This window comes from Cervus canadensis, chromosome 23, assembly GCF_019320065.1.
Source record: "Cervus canadensis isolate Bull #8, Minnesota chromosome 23, ASM1932006v1, whole genome shotgun sequence".
Taxonomy (NCBI): Eukaryota; Metazoa; Chordata; class Mammalia; order Artiodactyla; family Cervidae; genus Cervus; species Cervus canadensis.
The window spans coordinates 36,591,777-36,612,389 of record NC_057408.1 but is presented as its reverse complement, the minus strand read 5'-3'; the positions used below and the strand labels follow the sequence as shown (position 1 = coordinate 36,612,389).

The 20,613-nt window shown below is 47.9% G+C and overlaps 1 protein-coding gene across 1 annotated transcript in view; it reads right to left on the bottom strand.

The window, feature by feature from the left end:
• Positions 1–272: 272 nt before the first annotated feature.
• The window catches only part of LOC122425538, a 48,621-nt gene continuing 28,280 nt past the window's right edge, over positions 273–20,613 (bottom strand). Inside the window, exons 4-5 of the mRNA XM_043444017.1 lie at positions 5,996–6,064; positions 273–967 (exon numbers count right to left, since the gene is read on the bottom strand). Coding sequence (XP_043299952.1) covers positions 526–967; positions 5,996–6,064 — 511 coding nt within the window. The 3' untranslated portion in view covers positions 273–525. The remainder of the gene's footprint in view (positions 968–5,995; positions 6,065–20,613) is intronic.

Here is a 20,613-nt window from a genome sequence, read left to right as displayed (position 1 = left end):
AGGACTTGGCGGGTGTGGAAGAAACACACCCAGTTGTGGGTGGGGGATTGACTCAGATCTGGCTGAAAGTCACTAATGGTGGGGTGGGGGGGGGGGCGGGGCGGGGCAGGTGCACTGCAGAAATGTGACCCACAGACCCCAGTAGTAAAGGCAGGAATCACTCTCTGGACCCCGTGTCCCCAGCTCCAGCCTGTGCTGAGATGGTGAAGGCGCTTGCCTTTGATGCCTCCCACCTCCAGTTGGAGGGTCCTCTGTTGGAGCTTTTTCCCCTATTGAAATTCACCATCAGATTCCATTTCCGTCTCAAGTCCCTGCCATGTTGGAAAGGAATGTAATCAATGAAACCCAGCTGATGCCCGCAATGGTTTAATCTACCACCTTGGAGAAAAATACATTTAAGAAACAACTAAAAAAGCAATGTCTGTTGTCCACCGATGGGAACGCGGGTTTAACGGTGGGCTTTCCCACCAATGTGAGAGACATTACGGGAGAAACTTTCTTGAGGCCCTTCAAGCCTCAGTGTGGTCACCTGAGCTGGGTTGGGGGGCGCTGTGTATGAGGAGCAGAGAGCGGCCTCAAAACCCAGATCGAAGCAGGCCGTGCGCCCCAGGCAACCTGCACGCGGGACCCAACGCGGACTAGGGGTGAACGAAGCCCTGCACGGAGACTGATCGCCGACCGAGAAGGGGTCCGAGCGGGGGCTGCCCCCGGGCCACCCTGTAGAGCGCACACCCACCTTCCTTCCCGCTGCCGAGTCCCGCGCGGGCGGGGAGCAGGCTCTGCTGCGGACCTGCGTCCCTCCGGCTGCAACACAAGACACGAGGGGTCGGAGCAGCGCCCGGGTCCCGTGTTGTAGCCCGAGGTCTCACGCCGTGTCGTGGGGAGCCCGGCCGGCGGGCACCTGCCCCGCTTCCTCTTCCAGGTGGGCCGCCGAGAGTGCCTCTCGCTGGGCATGCAGACGAGCGCGCTGTAAAACACCAGAGGCTGCATCGAGATGGAGCGCTGGGACCGGGCCGTCCTCCGGGGACGTAGGGAAAAAACCCGTGGTCTCCGTGAAAGGCAGCCTGGAGCTGAGGCGTCCGGCTGCGTCCCACGAGCCCCGCGCTCCAGGTGCACATCCAGCTGATGGAAATGCTCCAGGGAGCAGACCGGCTCGCAAATATGTAGCTGTCCGCATGCCTTTTCCTTCCAAAAATGAATTACGGCTATTTACAAGCCACTAATTACAGTTTATTACAACAATACTTCCTAGGAAATGGGTTCTTACTCTAATACTATGATGAGAATTTTATAAATGCCAGACAAGTACAATGAATTGCCCTGAATTATAATAAATATCTGTGCTTTGGGAGTGAGGCAGTAAACACAACATTATTGCTATCCATTTTCAATGGGCCTATCGAGGATTTATTACTTATTTATGGCTTATTTTTATTCAAAAACTCCTACATATCATTTTTATGTGGATTCTTTGTGGTGAGTCATTTCCAGGTTTTCTTACAAAATAAAATGAGGTCTGTCCAGAATTCTTTAAAAAGGGCCCAAGTTCAATTTCCCCAAAGTTGACCTATTGAAATTTCTCCTCCAGACCCCCTGACAGCTAAACTCTTCGCGGAATCATGGATTGACAGGAGAATAAACTGAGGCAATGCTTATTCTACTCCTGCTCCAATAATGCAGACCATCAGCCTTGTTCAAGAAGGCAACAGGCTTTGAACACAGTTTAGACATAAGTAAAACTGCAGAAATTTGATAAGACATGGTTTTCTCTCGATGAAAAACAAGAATTCCACAGATTCACCAATTAGGAGGAAGAGAAATAACAATATTAGGTCCACATTTTACACGGAAACTTAAAACTGAATTGTTGTTTAGTCACTAAGTCATGTCCGACTCTGCAACGCCACGGACTGTAGCCCGCCAGGCTCCTCTGTCCCTGGGATTTCCCAAACAAGAATACTGGAGCAGATTGCCATTTCCTCCCCCAGGGAATCTTCCTGACCCAGGGATCGAACCTGGGTCTCCCACATTGGCAAGCGAATTCTTGCCCACTGAGCTACCTGGGAAGCCCTAAAATTGAATAGTTTTGAAGGGAAAAAAAAAATCCCTTTTCCTGCCTAAAGGACCTAAAAAATTCACAAGGGCTCTTTCAAGTGATCTGAATTCTCACCATTGTCTCTGAGTGTGTGTGCAGGGGCCTCGAAGGCACACATTCCCCAGATAAGTTTTTTCCCCAAACTCCTTTCACTTTTCTGTCCTGTATCTCCTGGAATCATTCACCTTTTAAGACTTTGCTCTGTTCTTGGGGCCCAGGACAGAACCTCTGAGAAAAGAGACCTGTCGGGGGCCCAGGCCTTGCCTGCTGCCGGCTACTGGGAGAAGCTCCCCCACCCCAGACAGTCCAGACACCCCGTGTCAGCCGTGTCCCCCAGCAGCCATGCTCGGGCTAAACTCAGAAGAAATGGAAATTCTATACACGATGATCTGGCTTTTGAAAACCAGCAGAAGTGAGTTTGCGTTAGAGTTCTGTTTTAAGAAAGTGAAGGTTTCCCAGCGCTTATCAGCATGTCTGACTGTGAGCATGTGTGGCAGCCTACGGCGTATTTTGAGAAACTAAGGGACATGGAGGCAGGCCGAGCCCTGAAGGGAAAGCCCCGTGGTGAGGCAGTGGCAAGGGGAGGTCAAATCCCAGCCCTGCCGGACAGCAGCAGGGGGTGAGCCCACTCTGCGTGGGCCCCAAGAAACAGACCTGGAGGCTGCAGCCACGCCCTGCCTGTTCGCAGGATGCTAGGAGAGCTGGTCCCCACGAACCAGCCGGCAAAAGTGTGGGCCAAGCAGAGGCAGAGCCTCAGTCCACAGGAGCCCCTGCGCCTGCCCCCTGGCACATCCTCCAGGTGCCCTGAGCCAGGCCTTCCACCCCCATGAGAAGCCTGTCTCACCCGGGGGCTCAGCTAGAACAGCAGAGGGGCAGGCCACCCTGGTGAGGGGAGATCGGGGACCACCACAGGAGATGGGCCCTGCTGGGCTGGAAGGTGAGTCCGGGCAGGGGGAGCAGGGGAGGTCTGAACGGTGGAGAGGGGCAATGTTGCAGGAAGGTGAAGACAAGAGCAGCCTCCTGTCTCCTCACTGCCTGGCCTTTCCGTCCCCACCCCACCCCTCACGGCCCTGGAGGGAACCATCGTCTCCTCCACGCCCCTGCTGAGATGGGGCTGCCTGGCTTGTCTGTGTCAACGAGAGGTCAGAGTGAAGACAGAACAGGAGTCATAAAAGCTGAGAGAAAAACTCTCAAAACCCCCAGAGCCCACCAGCAGGACGGGGCGGGGGGGGACCCTCAGAGGATAAAGGAGAAAAGATGCTTGAGTTTGATCAAAGAGCAGCTGTAGCAGGTGGACACTGTTGTGAAAGAGTTAGTCACTCAGTCATGTCTGACTCTTTGCGACCTCATGAACTGTAGCCCACCAGACTCTTCTGTCGGTGGAATGTTCCAAGCAAGACTACTGGAGTGGATCGCCATTCCCTTCTCCAGGGGATCCTCCCAACCCAGGGATCAAACCTGGGTCTCCCGCACTGCAGGTGGGTTCTTTACCATCTGAGCCACCAGGGACGGGGAGACTATCGTAGGTGGAAGGTTAGGGGCCTCCTGAGGACAGTGAAGTCTGGAGTGGAGCAGGACTTGGGGAAACTCGAGCAGAGTTTATGTCCTGCAAGGGGGTCTTGGTGAAGAGCAGCTGGAGTTCAGGGCTGACACAGCTGCTCAGAGCATCCTGGCAGCTTCCCTCCAGGGTAGGGCTGGGATGGGTCAAGCAGGGCAGACTAAGGCCTGCAACAAGAGGGTGGTGGGCAGAACCCCACCCTGCCTGTGCCTCTGGGATGCAGGTCCCTGTGTATCTCCTGGCAGAGGAAGAGTTCAGAACAACCTGCCCAGGAGTGACGGAGGGGAAGTAGAAGGGGAAAGGGGGGCACCAGAGACCAGGGCACGTGAAGTGAGGGTCTGCAATGTCCTGGCTTCCCTGGAACATGGCTCCTGCCCACAGAGCGCCCCCAGCTGGTCACGCAGATGACATAGCATCATGGACTCGGAGGCGCAGAAGTTCCCATCTGCAGGCTTGGCCCAGGGTCTGACTGACTTCAGGAAGAACCATAGAATCTTAAGGGAGGTGGTGAAGTAAGGGAAGGAAAGACAGGCCAAACAGCACTCCTGGAGTTCTAGAAATCTCTTGAGGACTGGCAAATAAGCAAGAGACGGTGGAGCTACTTGTAAAATGATGAAGTCGGAAATGTTAAAAATGGCCATCATTATGCAGGGACGTGGGCTGCGGCGGGAGCACGGTGAAACAAGGCCCATCCACCTTCCATTATCTGCAGGTTCTACTTGCACTCTATTTTCTTCTATTTATTTTTATACCCCTTTAAAATAAAGCCTCTACATTAAATAGTCACCTTTCATCCATTTGTAATTCTCTCCCTCTGGGGCACCATAAATTTCTTTTATATTATTATCATATTGGAGAACCTAATATATTTTCTCCCCTTGCCTCCAGAGCACAACTCACAGATGCTTCCAGAGCAGGACGAAGACCACACGAGTCTGCTTTATGGCATTTTATAGGATGGGCCCACTGGCGCCTGTTTTGGAAAGAATGCTAATGAGGAAAGAAAGACTGCACCTTGGCTTCTACCTCATTACTAGAGGAAGAAGCACAGCCGTTGAGAAGGGGTATTGAGCTAAAGTAAAAAAAGAAAAGAAGAAGGCTTTTGAATTCTACATTGTGATGCCCTTACTCTGGGACTTCAGACAAGTCACTTAACTTCCTAAACCTCAGTTTCCTTCTCTGCAAAATGGGGCTGTTAAACCTGTCCTGGCCTTTGCATGGGGTCATTTTTACAGGAGGAGTAGGATAGGATCATGTTTGTTACCCCTTAAATCTGAGTGAGCATTAACAATAAAACATTACATTGATGCAAGCCAGTAGTAGAATGATTAGTTAAGGAAATTATGTATTCTTATATATTCATTTTACAAACACTTCGTGAGCTTTTAAGGAAATGGCTACCTACCCCAGTATTCTTGCCTGGAGAGCTCCATGGACAGAGAAGCCTGGTGGGCTGCAGTCTGTGGGGTCACAAAGATTCGGACACGACTGAGAGGCTAACACACTCACTAGTGTGTGCCTGACCCTGTGCTAAGCACCGGCAGTAAGGTGGTGAACCGCGTACCTGTCCAGGCCATTGTGGTCAGGTTGTTATCTGTCTTTAGGGGACAGTAAAGAGGTTAAGAGTGTGGGCTGAGCCAGGGCCTGAGCTTTGGAGCCAGAATGTTCTGGGTTCAAATCCAGCTTACAAGCTGTGTAACCTGGGCAACATTACATAGTCCTTGTGAAAACAAGTTTCTCCATCTTTAAAATCAGGGTGATAGTGCCACATTCACTGGAAGGCCATGACGGGCAGGAGGTGAAATGGCAAAGAACTTGTGCCTGGCACAGAGACCAGGCTTCCCCAGGCCTCCCCATACTCCCGCCTCCCCTTTTCCCGATGCAGTACCTGCTGTTGCTGTCATATGCATCAGCGATGCTGTTTCACTCATGGTGACACGTTTAGACATCACGGCTTACTCCCCACAAAGGGGACCCTCAACGCTGTCCTTGCTGGTGGTCAGTCCAGATCCCACCCAGCAGGGGAACCTCTATTCCCTCCACCTCTGGAAGGAAGAACTTGCTGGTGAGGAAGACAAAGGAGAGGAAGAGGAGTTCGGAGAAGGGGAAGGTCATGGAGGCTGACAGCCACAGACATGACCTGGTTCCTGCACATAGTAGGGCTCAGCATACTCGGCCAAGTGAATGAACCAATAAAGGAATTGATTTGAGCTCGGTCTTTCATAGGAACCACGGTTATAAACATCTGCATTTGTTGTGCTCCTGCTGGGCGCGAGGCACAATCTTAGGGTCCTGACCAACTCTGGCAATAGGTTTGAGACTCACCGACAGGTGTGGGTTACCTTCTGGGGAGATTCAAGGCACATCTCATGAAACTACATAGGATCAGTTCAAAACTGCGAAATGTCAACCTGCAGATAAGATAAATTTAGTACATTAGTTCCAAAAGGTAATAGGGAAGAAACTTTTATATTCTGTTATAAATTAATTACTAAAGGGATATTGCCTATAAGTTTAAATTATACATAATGGCCCATCTCTGGGAAACCTGCCTCCCCAGGTAATGAGCATTAAGCTAAAATACCTTTGCTTAGCTCACAGTAAACAACCTAACCAGACCCACCTGTGAATGACTGCAGGGAGGAGGAAATTAACACACCTCTGGTAGCTGATGGGAGCCGGGAAATATTTGACTGTCCTCCCTCCCCTTTTAGTATAAACGAAGCCTGAATTCTAACTCAGGCAAGATGTTTTTGGGGGGACACAAGTCTATCATCTTCTTGGTTTGCTGGCTTTTCAAATAAAGTCTCTATTCCTTGCCCCAGCAATTTGTCTTTCCCTTTATTGGTCTGTCACGCGGGCAAGCAGTGCAAGGTTGGTCTCAGTAACAAAAACATTGAAGGTGGGGAAGCCGTTTGGGGCAGGAATGCCTTGGAAGCTGGGTTCCCTCCCGATGAAACCTGTACAGTCTTATCAAACATCTGCTTTCCCTATCTGCTGCCCATGACCAAAAATGAGGCCCACCTCCCTCCAGACTGACCTGACATGGTCATTCCAGACTCCCTGAAACTAAAGTTTCACTTCCCCTCTTCAGCCCTTCTACCTGGGCTCCTCTGATGGCGTCCTAGTGGGGTAGAGACTGCTCTCATCCATTCTAATTGTCCCCACTAATACTACCTCTACCGGTCCCTCTTCTTCCCGAAGAATAAAGCTTAACTGCTTAGCCCGGCATTTTAAAAGTGCTTTACAATCTGGTCTCTGCCCATCTCCAGCTGCTCCCCCATCAGGATTTCATTGTCCAGAGAAACTCACTGCCTCCTTACCGCCAACCCCCACAACTTTGCCCACACCGTGCCCTCCATGGGCATGCCTTTGCCCGTTCCTACCCTATGGCACTGCTCATCCTTCTGGGGCAGCTTGGGAGTGCCTTGTACAAACACATCCCCACGTCTCACCTCCTCAGTCGCTGAGATTGAACTCCATTTTTTCATGGCTAATTCTTTTTTTAATAGTTAATTCTTTTTTATCTTATTTATGTACTTATTTGGGGGTCTTCATTGCTGCCCATGGACTTTCCTCTAGCTGCAGCAGGCGGCGGGTACTCTCTGCTGCGTAGGTTTCTCACAGTGGTGGCTTCTCTCGTTGCAGAGCGTGGGCTGCAGAGCGTGGGCTCAGCAGTTGTGGCATACAGGCCAGCTCAGTTGCCCCTCGGCATGTGGGGACTTCCAGGACCAGGGATCGAACCTGTGTCCCCCGCATTGGCAGGCAGAGTTTAACCCCTGAACCACCAGGGAAGTCACCGAACTGCATCTTTGACACGTCTTTATATGGTAGGACTTTGGAACAATAAATCTTATTTTAAACTCCCAGGTTATAAATTCCATTAGATCAGGAACTGAATCATGTATGGCTTTGTGTACCCTGTGGTCCCTAATAAGGTATCTTGGACACTGAAGGCATGTAATAAATAGTTGTTGGACAAATTAATATTTAATCACTTCATAAAAGTTCCCCTATTTGTCATGGAAATGGTCTTCTTTCTTCCACAGTCACAAAACAATTCAATATCTCAGAAGCTTCTGCTGGTACCGTTTCCTCAAGCACAGTTATGAATAATATATCTTAAAATGTTGGTGGAAGTGCCTAACGTGAAGATAAGAGGTCTGCTTTCCTGTTGGTGTTAATCCTCAGCTGTAATTATCTGTCATAAGAGGCATGAAGAGGTGTGAAGATGAAAGCTTGAAAGGTCGATGTGCCACCTTGAAATCCTGAAAGGGGGAGCAATTATCAGCAGCCCTAAGAGCCCAGGGAGTGGGGGGCACAATTAATCGCGTGTGAGGCCATTTGTTCTGCATGTCATAGAATTCCATCTCCCTCCCCTGTCCCATCCCAACACACAAGCTCAAGCACAGGTGCCCACAGAGTCTGCCTTCTCCCTGCTGGGAAAGAGTCGCCCACGGATGCTCAGGTCTGCGGAAGACAGAAGTGTGCTTGTTCAAGGACCAGAACTCCAAAACACATGAGGGTCCAGGTGGGACCACCCAATCTTCCCAAGCGTGAGCCTCTCAACTTAACTCGACCTTCCATTCATCACTAAGGATCATGATCATGAACATCACTCAGTGTGCTGGGCAGTCGGACTGTGATTTTCTCAGAAGTTCCATGCCTTTTCCTCGCAATTGCGAAAATATTTCGTTTCTGTATCTGCTTTTTGTAATTTTCCAATCTCCCCATGATTGTCACAGTCTCTGTGGTCATTTCACGAGGGGACAGCCTGCAGAAATAACCCTTGTATTTGCTAAGGCCAGGAAACAAGCTGACCAAGCTGGTCAAGGATATGCCTGAGCACGGAAGTGTGCTGTTAAGAAGATTTAAGAACTAATGGTCCCTGTTATATTTATCCCAGAGGATCTCAGGCCTTTTCCGACGTGCACCCTGGCTCCCTAGGAAGCTCAAGTTGTAAGCAAAGGAGCCCCAGTTCTGAAAAAAATGGGGTATCTGTAGCAGTGTGTGTATAATCGCCACTTCGTAATCAACCAGTTAGTTTCAACACAGCAGCATCATTCATCACAGTAAATTAATGGCACTAATTTGAATTTTATTGGTTTTGTAGTTTTTATTATATTCAGTTAGAAATCTGTATATGAGCTTGCATGTTTAACTAGCATTACAATAATGCAGTCAACCCTAGGGAGCCAATAAGAATGTTTTTCAGTTCTGCCTTGCAAAATCTTTCTCTGACACTTGGCCTGCTCACCAGGGAGGCTTGTCATTGATTCTGTTCTTGCCAAGATGTTGTTACTTGTGCAAAGTGACTGGCAATAAACATTCATTCCAAAGAAAGCACTGATGATCCACTGGGGAACTAGCTTATAAGGCCATAAAGGGGTCACTCAGATCATCCAGAATGTACTGATACTTGTCTTTTTATTACCATCGAAATACTCACATAATTTTTAATTAAACTTGTTTTGAGATAATTGCAGAGTCACATGAAGTTATAAGAAATAATACCAAGGGCTTCCCAGGTGACTCTGTGGTAAAGAATCCACCTGCCAATGCAGGAGACATGCATTCGATCCCTGGTCCAGGAAGATTCCACGAAGCAACTAGGCTTGTGCACCACAGCTATTTTTGAGCCTGTGCTCTAGAGTCTGGGAGCCACAACTGTGCTGTGCTGCAATTACTAAAGTCCGAGAGCCCTAGAGTCCACGCCCCACAACAAGAGAAGCCACGGCAATGAGAAGCCCCCAGGGCAATGAAGACCCAGCACAGCCAAAAATAAATAAATACAATTATTTTTTAAAACAAGAAAAGAAATAATACCAAGAGACCCCACACATCCCTCACCCAGTTTCCCCAACGGTAACAACATCTCACAAAACTATAATAAGATCACAGCCAGGACACTGACATGGACGACGACTATATCACAAAGTACCAATCTGAATCAGATTTCCCCAGTTTAACATGCACTTATTTATTTGCACTTACTTTTGCATATTTTTAGTTCCCTGCAAGTTTATCCCATGAGCAACTTCCGCCACCACAGTCAAGACAAGGACCAGTCCCATCACCACAAGGATCCCTGGAGCTACCCTTTTATAACCACACACATCTCCCCTCTATGCTGTACCCACACCACCCCCAAGCCCCTGGCAACCACAGATCTCTTCTCCATCTCTATAGTTTGGTCAATTTGAGAGTCTTATGTAAATGGAACCATACAGTATGCAGCCTTTTAGGACTGGCTTTTGTACTCAGTATAATTCCCTTAAGCTTCATCCAAAGCAAAGTGTGTATCAAGAGTTTGTTCTTTTCTTTATTGCTGGCTAGGATTCCATGGTATGGATGCAACGCAGTTTGTCTAACCATTCACCTGCTGAAGGACATCTGGTTTGTTTCAAGTTTGGGGGATATTATAAATAAAAGTGCCATGAGCATTCATGTGCAAGTTTTTGTGTGAACATAAATTTTCATTTCTTTGGGATGAAAGAAGTGAGAGTGCAAGTGCCTATAAGTGAGAGTGCCGGATTGTATGGTAATTGCATGTTTAGTTTTATAAGAAACCACCAAAGTTTCCCAGAATTTTTTACCATTTCACCCAACAAAGCATTTTAAAATTCTCCTCAAGGACTTACAGATTTCAGTTTGCAAAACACTCGTTTAGCGACTGACATCAGATAAATAAAATATCAGCAAGGTGTCCTTAAGGATATAAAAAGGGAAATGGCTAGTTCTGGATGAAAAAAAAATTAACTCTTAATTAATTGTTTCTGTTCAGTCACTAACTCATGTCTGACTCTTTGCGACCCCATGGACTACAGCACACCAGGCTTCCCTGTCTACTATCTCCCAGAGTTTGCTCAAACTCATGTTCAGTGATGAACATCAGTGATGCCATCCAACCATCTCATCCTCTGTCACCCTCTTCTCTTCCTGCCCTCAATCTTTCCCAGCATCAGGGTCTTTTCCAATGAGTCGACTCTTTGCATCGGCCAAAGTATTGGAGCTTCAGCTTCAGAATCAGTTCTTCAGTGAAGAGTTAAGGTTGATTTCCTTTAGGGTTGACTGATTTGATCTCCTTGCTGTCCAAGGGACTCTCAATACTGAAAAAAAACTTTAAACTTTCAAGTATAATAGTTTTCTGGCTAACAAACAGTAGAGGCTTAAGTTTTGAGGCAGTGTCCCTTGTTATAGGAAAAACATTCTAAATAGCCTGTTGGCTATTCAAATGTAAAACAAGTACCCCTTGCTCGGGGCTGGAGGACCATCTGCCCAGCACAGGCGTAGTGCCTTCAGCCAACGACACCTCTGAAGCTCCAATTTCAGGACCATTCTCTTGCCAGGTCACTTTGCAGACCCTGGAAACACAGTCACATGTTTCTGTAAATATTTTAAACTAAGATATTCTACCATCATTGCATAAGACCACTGCCTATGTCCACTCCAAAGTCTCCTATGTCATACTCTCCTAGAGGCCAGGTGACAGTGGAATGGCCATGGCATTTGGGAGATCCAGCATGGGAAATAAGGTTGGGGAGGCATTTGGTTTAGAATGTGAAGATAAACTGAAGTCAGATTAGACAGTATGTAGATCAGAATGGAATTTACAATCTAGTTTAAGTGTTTTTGAAAACAGAATGAAGTTGTTAATCAGACTGGTAGAATATTTCCTTTATTATAAGTACTCAGTCATGATCATGTCTTGATTTTAAGGTAAACTTTATCCAGTGTTGTTTTCTCAGACCAGCCTTACAAGGTGGGTATTTTGCTTATTTACCAAATTATGAAAACATGATTCATAGAAGTTGATGAACTTGTTCACACTTACTCAGCAAGTGGTAAAACCCACATGGGAACTTGAGCCTGAATATCTACTTTGTTCCCCACCCCCCCACCATTGTGTCCATGTGTCTTGCCAGTCTTTCTTATTCTTGTAGTTTCTACACTCTATTTAGTTTAGGTGGTCTGCAGTCACTTCCATGTGTAGCTAAGTTACTGCCCTGGCACAAGAATGTTCCCCAGGAAGGGTCTTGCCATCCTCTGGGCGGGCTCCTCGGGCCTGGCCATGAAGGTTGAGGGCCCAGGGCCATATTATAACAAGAATATGTCTTGGGCACCAGCAACAGAACACTGTGGGGAGGAGGATAAACAAGGTTTAAAATATACCAAGCCAGGAGCTGGTCTCTGGAAAATTCCTTGCCTCACCAGATGTGTAGAATTGCAAGCAGAAGATTCAGTTCTCATCAACAGCAATCAGAAGGGCCATTCTCTCCTGTCACGAACAGTCTCCAGACTGAAGTGTAGACAATTATAAACATACCATGTTCTTTTCTTGCTTTTCTAGTAAAACTTTTACCGGAACCTCTGTGTTTATAGGACACAAACCTGTAAATACTCCCAACACTGAGCATGTACGTCTCCATGCAAGTCACACGTTTTCTATATCCCAACGTATCAGATCCCATTGGAAGTATCGGACACATCTTGCTCTGCTCAAGTCTGTCATTCCAGATGCAGTGAATTTTGATCAATCAGGCTCAAGGAAATTATGCTAATGTGAAATTATGCCAAACAGAACATGTTTATCTTTTGATTCCCTCCAGAGAATATGACGGGTGATCAAAGAGCGTGCAGCCAAAAAAAAAAAAAAGAAGGGAAAACATAGAGATATATCAGGCTGTCAACGAAAATATTAGGTCATTTCCCTGGATTTGGTGCTCTTGAAGGCATTTTTCAGCATTTTGAAATTTGAAGTTTATTGTCCTTTTTTTCTCATCCTCTGTAAATATTTGTTTTTTGTGACTAATTTGCACCCACAAGGAAGGGCTCCTCCCTGAAGACTTTCTCTGGGAGACACATGGCCATTGTCTGGATGGACTCGGGCTGTGAACCATTGCCTGTTATCATCTGAGATATTGGGGTGGTTGTTTTCTGGCTTCCCTGCATTCTAAGTCACTTCAGTCGTGTCCAACTCCTTGCGACCCCGTGGACTGTAGCCCATCAGGCTCCTCTGTTCATGGGATTCTCCAGGCAAGAATACTGGAGTGGGTTGCCATTTCCTTCTCCAGGGGATCTTTCTGACCCAGGGATTGAATCCACGTCTCATTATGTTTCCTGTACTGGTAGGCGAGTTCTTTACTCCTGGGCCACCTGGGACGCCCAAGCAAGCAGTCCTTTGGTGAAGAAAACAGTCCTGAATCCGCCCTCTGCTCACCACTGGAGAGACTGTCCTACAGGCTACTCAGACTCCTGAGGCCCAGCTACCTGGAAGGGCAGACGTTGTACATTTGTTGGATGTCTCTGGAGGCCACCAGGGGACTGTGGGTGAGGGCGGGCTTCCCTCCAGAAAGTGTACCTTCCTTCCTGCTGTCCTGGGGCTGAAGGTAGGGCTTGCGTCAGACCTTAGAGCTGCTTGACAGATCTGGGGTCTGCTCTGTGAGTGCTGGTGATATCCAGAGCACGGCTGGGCAGGGGAGAGGCTGGTCCCTCTGGCAGGGAAGTGAGTGGCCCTGGGAGAGTCCCTGAGGACAGGCCTGGCCCCCTGGGCCCTGCGAGCCACCTCATCCTGGCTGCTTCCCATCCACTGTCCTGGGGCCTCAGGAAGGCCTGGGTGCCCTACCCCACTTCATAAGAGGGTCAGTCTCACACTTGGAGCCATCGCTTTAGGGAGAGCAGCATTTCCTGAGGCCAAGTTTCCCAGAGCAGGAGGCAGGGGCCCAGCGGCATGGTCAGGAGGCTGTGCTGGAAACTGTGGGGGCCCCGCCCCAAGCCCTGGGGGAACCCGGGACACAGCTGGGGATCCTTGGAGAGATCAGCTTACAGGTGATAAGCTCACAGGGCTACACTAGCAGGGCCCTCAAGAGCTTCTCCAAATCCCAGTGCCCAGGCTGCCTCTGGACAAGTCAGGTCAGGGGTAGGACCCTGGAGGGGTGGCCCACAGGCCCTTGCCCAAAGCTCCTCAGGTTATTCCAGTCTCTAGGCAAGACTGGGGCCACTGAGCAATTGGAATTTGGGCATTTAAAAGGAAATGTGAAGAAAAAAAAAGGAAATCTGATCTTATTTTACAGCCATAGCAGGACATTGCATTAGCTGTATATTGTTGTGACTATTAAATTCGTCTATGAGAGTGGTGGGAAAGGTCAGCCACAAGCCACTCTTTATGATACACGAGACGAGGCAGGCTCAGAGGGCTGGACGCTTTGGTCAGGATCATGCAGCAAGTTGGGGGTTGTGGTAGGCAGAATAATGGCTCTGTCTCATTCCACTGCCCCATCTTGGTCAACCTCCAGAAGCTGCCTTCACTGACATCCCTTCCCTCCACCCCTACCAGCCCCACCTCAGTTCTTAAAGCAGTCCCAGCTGGAAAGGGAAGTGATCAGTCATCCAGCCTCCCTGCCTAGCCCCAGGCTGAGTGGCCTGCACTGACCACTTAATCCCCCAAGTCTCATTCGCTGCCTTTAACACCAGTGACCGTCACCGGCACTCACACATCCTTGCAGATCTGGCCCTCCCACCAGACACCCCATTTGTTCCTGCCCTGGCTCCAACCCAGGAGCCTTGTCCGGTGCTGAAGTCCCACTCCCCCACTCCAGGGGGCCTCTGGACACCAAGTCCACGTAGGCACAGAACCCTCAGTGGCCTCCACAGCTCTCAAGCATTGACCACCCTGGACTCTAGGTCTCAAAACTCTGGTAGCTGTCCTTGTCCGAACCACACCTGAACTGGCCACACCCTCTGGAAAGAGGCTTCCCCACCCAGTAGACCCTCCATCACCTGCCAGGCCTCTGTCACAGCACAGGGCTCAAGCCAGGGCCCTGTGGGACTTTCCACCTGCTCAAGGAATCACCCTGCTTCATCACCAGCTCAGAACTGTGGCAGGAAGGCCAGAGGAATATGGCTTAGGAGGTGGGTGCTTTAATGGGGCTTTACTACTGGATTCATTTCCTATGTTGCTTTAACAAAAAACCACCCAACTGAATGACTTAAAACAGCACAGATTTACTATCTTTCAGTTCTGGAAGTCAGAAGTTTGATATGAGTCTTGTGGGGCTAAAATCATGGTGTTGGCAGAGCTGCAATTCCTCTGAAGGTGATGGGGAGAATTTGTTTCCTTGCCTTTTTCAGTTTCTAGAAGTCACCTGCATTCCTTGGCTCATGGCTGCATCACTCTGACCTCTGCTTGCATGATCACATCTCTCTCTTTGACTCTGGCCCTCTTGCCTCCTGTTACATGGACCCCTGTGATGATACCTGAGTACTCCAGGATTCTCTCTGCATCTCAACATCCTTAACTTAATCACACCTGAAAAGCCCTGCTTGCCCTGAAAGGGAGCATCGTCTCAGGTTCTAGGGATGAGGATGTGGACATCTTCAGAGCCATTTTTCTGCTTACCACAATCCCCAACCTGCTGTGTGATCCCAACCAAACCATCCACCTCTCTGAGCTTGCCGCATCTTGTGCATCATAAACCGATTCATGCCTTTTAGCTCTAAAACTATGATTCTATGATCTGGGGCTGAGCAGCTTCCTTTAATGAGATGGGAGCTCAGGTCAGGAGCAGGGTCTCTGTTTAATGGGCAGAATGTGTCCGTGGAAACCAAAGAACACAGTGACAAGACCAAGGTCTACAGCTTCTCAACATGTTTTTGAGCACAAATTCACATGTCTGTGTGCTGAGTGGCTCAATTGTGTCTGACTTTTTGCGACCCCATGGACTGTAGCCTGCCAGGCTCCTCTGTCTATGGGGATTCTCCAGGCAAGAATACTGGAGTGGGTTGCCCTGCCTTTCTCCAGAGGATCTTCCAAACCCAGGGATCCAACCCGGGTCTCCTGCATTGCAGGAGGATTCTCTACCATCTGAGTCACCAAATTCGCCTAGTGATTTAAATTTTGTCCTGAAGAAAGCTGGAGCAACATCTGAAATACTTTTAGGGAATGAAGTTTTCTGCTCTTTTATCTCCCTTTATCTTAAGTAAAGTTATCTCATGAAGCAAAGGTGACTCTATGCTGTTGTACATGGATTTAGATCTGCAAGTTCAGTCTTCGAACATTGTTTCTTTTCCCTTAGGTGCTTTGCTGAGCTCACATAACACGCTGTTATCTCCTGTAGCCACTGCCGTCAGCCAGGCTGGGTGGAACGGCTCTTTTCCCTCCCTCAGTGATATTCAAAGGTCTCAGGCCTTGCCCTTAGCTTAGTCCACTTCTCAGCTTCCAGCATGGCCCCCTCTTCCCTTGTCTGGCCAGGCTCGCTTGGGACTCCAGGGATGGGGAGGCATCTGCTTGGAGCACCCGTTCCCCTCCCTCTGAGTCCTGGGTCTCCACTGGGCAGAGGCGGGGTGTAGAAGAACGGGCTGGACGGAGCTGGACAAGTGGCCTCCCACGTCCGAGGGCTCAAGGTCAACCCTGCTAGCTGCTGATGCCCTCTGAGGGGTCATCCAAGCCCTGGTGTCTTGAGATCTGAGACAGGCTTCCTCAGAGGCCTGCAGGGTGCCCTAAGTATTCCTTCACCTGTGTGCTTAGCAGACTTACTCCATTCAGACTCTTCCAACCCCACCCCAGCCCTGGCCTCCAGGAGATCCCTCACACCCACATGCCCATATACATATATATATATATGGATCACTTTGCTATACACCAGAAACTGACTCAACATTGTAAATCAACCATACTTCAGTAAAATAAATTGTTTTAAAAAGGAAGGTGACATCTGAGCAAAGTCTTGAACAAGGTGAGGAAGTAGGCCCTGTGAATCTCTTGGGAAAGAACGTGCCCAGTAGATGGACTGATGCCAAGGCCCCGAGGCGGGGGCCTCTGTAGGATTTTCGAAGAAGAGGGAGGAGGCCAGGATGGCAGGAGCAGGGTGAAGAAGGGAGAGCAGCAGGGGTGAGGTGGGAGATGTGAGCGGGTAGTACTAGTGATAAAGGACCATAGGGGCTACCACGAGGTCTTTGGAACTTACTCTGAATTCAAACAAAAGACCCTGGAGGGGCCTGGGGAAAACAGTGACATGATCTGACTTTTCCAGGATCCCTGTGGATAAACAGACTATTGGGAAGCAAGGTCAGAAGCAGGAAGACCAGTTAGGAGGCTGTTGCAGTGACCCAGGCAAGGCATGATGGTGGCTTGCGCCAGCATGGTAGTAGTGCAGATGATGAGAAATGGCTGGATTCATGATGCATCTTGAAGTAGAAGCAATAGAATTTCTTGACCTATTTGATGAGAGAAGTCCGTATTTTTGATGGAAGCAACAGGAAAGATGGAGTTGCTATGGAGGAGGAACAGACTGGATGGTGGGGAAGGAGATCATATTACGTGTGGACGTGGCCAGTCTGAGATGCCTGTTAGGCATTCAAGTGGATGTACAGGAAGGCAGTGAATATATATGTCCGGACTCCAGGGGGGAAGTCCAGGTTAGACATATACATTGAAGAGCCTCAGCAGTGATATTTAAAGTTACAAAACATGGAAGAGAATAGAGAGTTTAGAAGTAGGCCCACACAAGTATAGTCAACTGATCTTTGACAAAGCAGCAAAGTCAATTAAGTGGAGAAAGGATAGTCTTTTCAATGAAAACAACTGCTGGAACAATGGAATGTCAAAAATATAAAAAATAAACTTAGATACAGACTTCCTTACACTTTTCACAAAAATTAACTCAAAATGGATTACAGGCCAAAATGCAAAACCACAAAACTTCTAGAAGAAAATATGAGAAAATCTACAGTGACTTTGGGCTTAGTGATGAGCTTTTACATGCAACCCTAAATGCACGATCCATGATAGAAAAACTGATAAGCTGGATTTCATTAAAATAAATCTATAAGTCTGGATAACACCACCAAGTGAGGGAGTGCAAAGAAAAGAAGAGGTCCAAGAACATGGTCCACTGGGCCCTCTCACATTTCTAGCATCTCCACGAACAATTCTCTTGAACGCCCATAGTTTCAGGATGGGAGGGTTAGAGATACAAGTTTGGAAGTCAAGAGCGATAGTATTTAAAGTAGCCACCATCCTGCATGTGATCACCTCAAGAGGGTTCCAGGCCAAGGAGAGAAAAGGAGAAGAAGCAAGCTGTGGGATTCTCCAACACAGATATGCTGGGGATGTGAGGAGCAGCAGCCAACACAGCAGACTGAACAGGAAGGACCAGCGAGGCACATGAAAAGCCAAGTGACAGAGATGTTCCAGGGTCCAGAAGAGAGAACTTCAGGAAGGTGGGGATCAAGGTGCCAAAGCAACTGATAAGCTGCACTGAGAGGCTGAGGGTCAATGATGGCATCAGCCACATAGGGTCACTGGCAACGACACCATGGGCCAGTTTGGTGGAGTGTCACATGCAAAGAAGGACTGCTCAGTTGTGTCTGACTCTTTGTGACCCTGTGGACTATACGATCCATGGAATTCTCCAGACCAGAATACTGGAGTGGGTAGCCTTTCCCTTTTCCAGGGGATCTTCCCAGCCCAAGGATCGAACCCAGGTCTCATGCATTGCAGGTGGATTCTTTACCAGCTGAGCCACAAGGAAAGCCCAAGAACACTGGAGTGGGCAGCCTATCCCTCTCCAGCAGATCTTCCCGACCCAGGAATTGAACTGGAGTCTCCTGCATTGCAGGCAGATTCTTAACCAACTGAGCTACCAGGGAAGCCCAACGTCAGATGCAAAGCCCTGCCCAGAATGAGTTTAAGAGGGAATTGAAGAAAAGGCAGGGATAGCTATCTTAGAGAATTCCATTCAATGATTCTCTGAAAAGGAAATCAGAGATGATGGGCAGTACCTGAAGAGGAAGCCAGGTCAACGGTAGGGGTTTTGTAAATGGAAAGAACTGTGGCAGGTGTGCATCCTGATACAAACGGTGAGGGAAAACTCAACAGCACAGGAGAGAGAGGAGAAAAATGCAGGAGGAAAGAAAGGGTCTGTCAGAGAAAGAGAGGGAGCATCCACACATAGCCACCCGATCCTACAGGACACACGGCGAGATTCGAATGTGGCTGTGATGTTCTAGCTTCCCGATTCTGAGGGGTTCAAACACTGGGCCAATTTCCTCATGAAATCTGCCTTGTAATAGCAGTTCATACTCTGAGAAGCCCCCCAGAATACAAGTTAAATGAATGAATATGAATTTCAGAGAAAAAATGGTAACAAACAAATCTAGGCACGCACCCTACAGTCTCCAGGGCAGCTCTATGATCATCCAGCAACATGAAAGTTTGAACCTTCAAGTCAGCCAGCAATTCACAGCTGATCTTTCACAGAATATCTTCAAAGACAAAAAGCAGTAGGTTATTGCATCTTTTAACACATTAAATTATTATACCTTAAAGTTACTGAATTTTTTTATTTTTCTGAGACTATGAAAAATAGTCAACTGGTCTGTATTTTGCTTCATCCCAAGTGCAGGGCAGATACTGTGTTTGCAAAGCATCCCCTGTTTCATCCGCATATAAAACTGTTCAGACAGAAAGCAGATCAGTGGTTGCCTGGGCCTGGAGGTAAGAATCGGGTGTGAACACAAATGGGCAGGAGGCTTCTTTCTGGGGGGATGATGGATATGTTCTAAAATTAGATCACAGGATATATACAACTCTTTAAGTGTACTGAATACCATTGAATTGTACACTTAAAACAGATATTTTTGTGGCATATAAATGACACCTTGCTAGATTTCTAATTTAAAAAAAAGATATGCAAAAAGCAACAAAAATGTACTTATATTAGAGGGAACTACAGTATCAATATCATATAATAACCTATAAAGGAAAATAATCTGAAAAATAATACATGTGTATGTTTATATGTATATTTAATTTATGTGTATATTTATAACTGAATCACCTTGATGTGCACTTGAAACATTGTAAGTCAATTATACTTCAATGAAATATATCTGTATATATAAAGAAAAAAATTGTTTTTTAAAGACAGACAAAACTGTTGGTGAGGACTTGGTCCTGTGGGAGGAGGCTAGGAGAGGATGCTTCAACCCTGTAGCTCCCTTCTTGGCAGCCAAACCTTGCCTTCGGTGCTGTTGGATCTGGAAACACCAAAGACATCGATCGAAAGTCAGGGTTCTGTCCAATGCGCAGCCAAGAGCTCCTCAACCAAAGTCTAGCCCCAGCGTGTTTGTGTGGTAGTTTAATCTGTAACTACTTGACCAGCAAGCCACAAAGATTCTTTTCAGCTGAAAAAGAGTACAGTGTCTGGTGCTCTTTGGTAAGAAAGAATGGTCCTCAAGACCAAAAGATAGAGTTCACGTAAACCAATTTTTGGCAGTCACTCTGTTCCCATGACATAAAGGTTCCCATTTGCTCCCTTAAGGGTAAGATCAGTGTTTCTATAGGTTTGCTCCTATCTTAGGATCTTTGAATCCTTGTCCCAATCCCCTGCTCAAGAAAGTCCTCTATGTGATGAGACTCCAGCTCTTGGATTACAGGTCATTACTCCAGACGCGAAGCTCAGCAGGCATGCTCCCCTCTGCAAAGTGCTCTAAACCCAAGTAACCCCTCAATTCCTACATCCATGGCTGCCTTTAACAGTATATAGCCTCAGCAACAGTCTGATAAATGGTGCTATTTGGCCAGTAGAGAGCAGATCTGTCTAGGTTTTCTGTGTGGGTTCCGTCTCCTTCTGATTCAAGGCTCTAGGTCTCCTGAGCTGGGAACTGGGCCCAGTCCTGTCTCCATCCATCAGTCTGCCACTGGCCTCTCTCTTTTACCTTTCTTTCACCCTCCCTCTTCACTTACCTGCTCCCTGTGCCCTGATCACCGCCCTTCAGACCATCACTATTCACGCAAATCTTTCTTTCTGTCTGGTCTGAGCAGTTGAAAGCAGACGCTCAAATCCTGGCTCCTTCTCTTGGTCACCGAGCACCTTGGGCAAGTGACTTCGGCCACCTATGTGCCAGTTTCTTTGTCTGTTGTGAGAATGGGCTATACAAGGAAGTGTTTACCAGCACA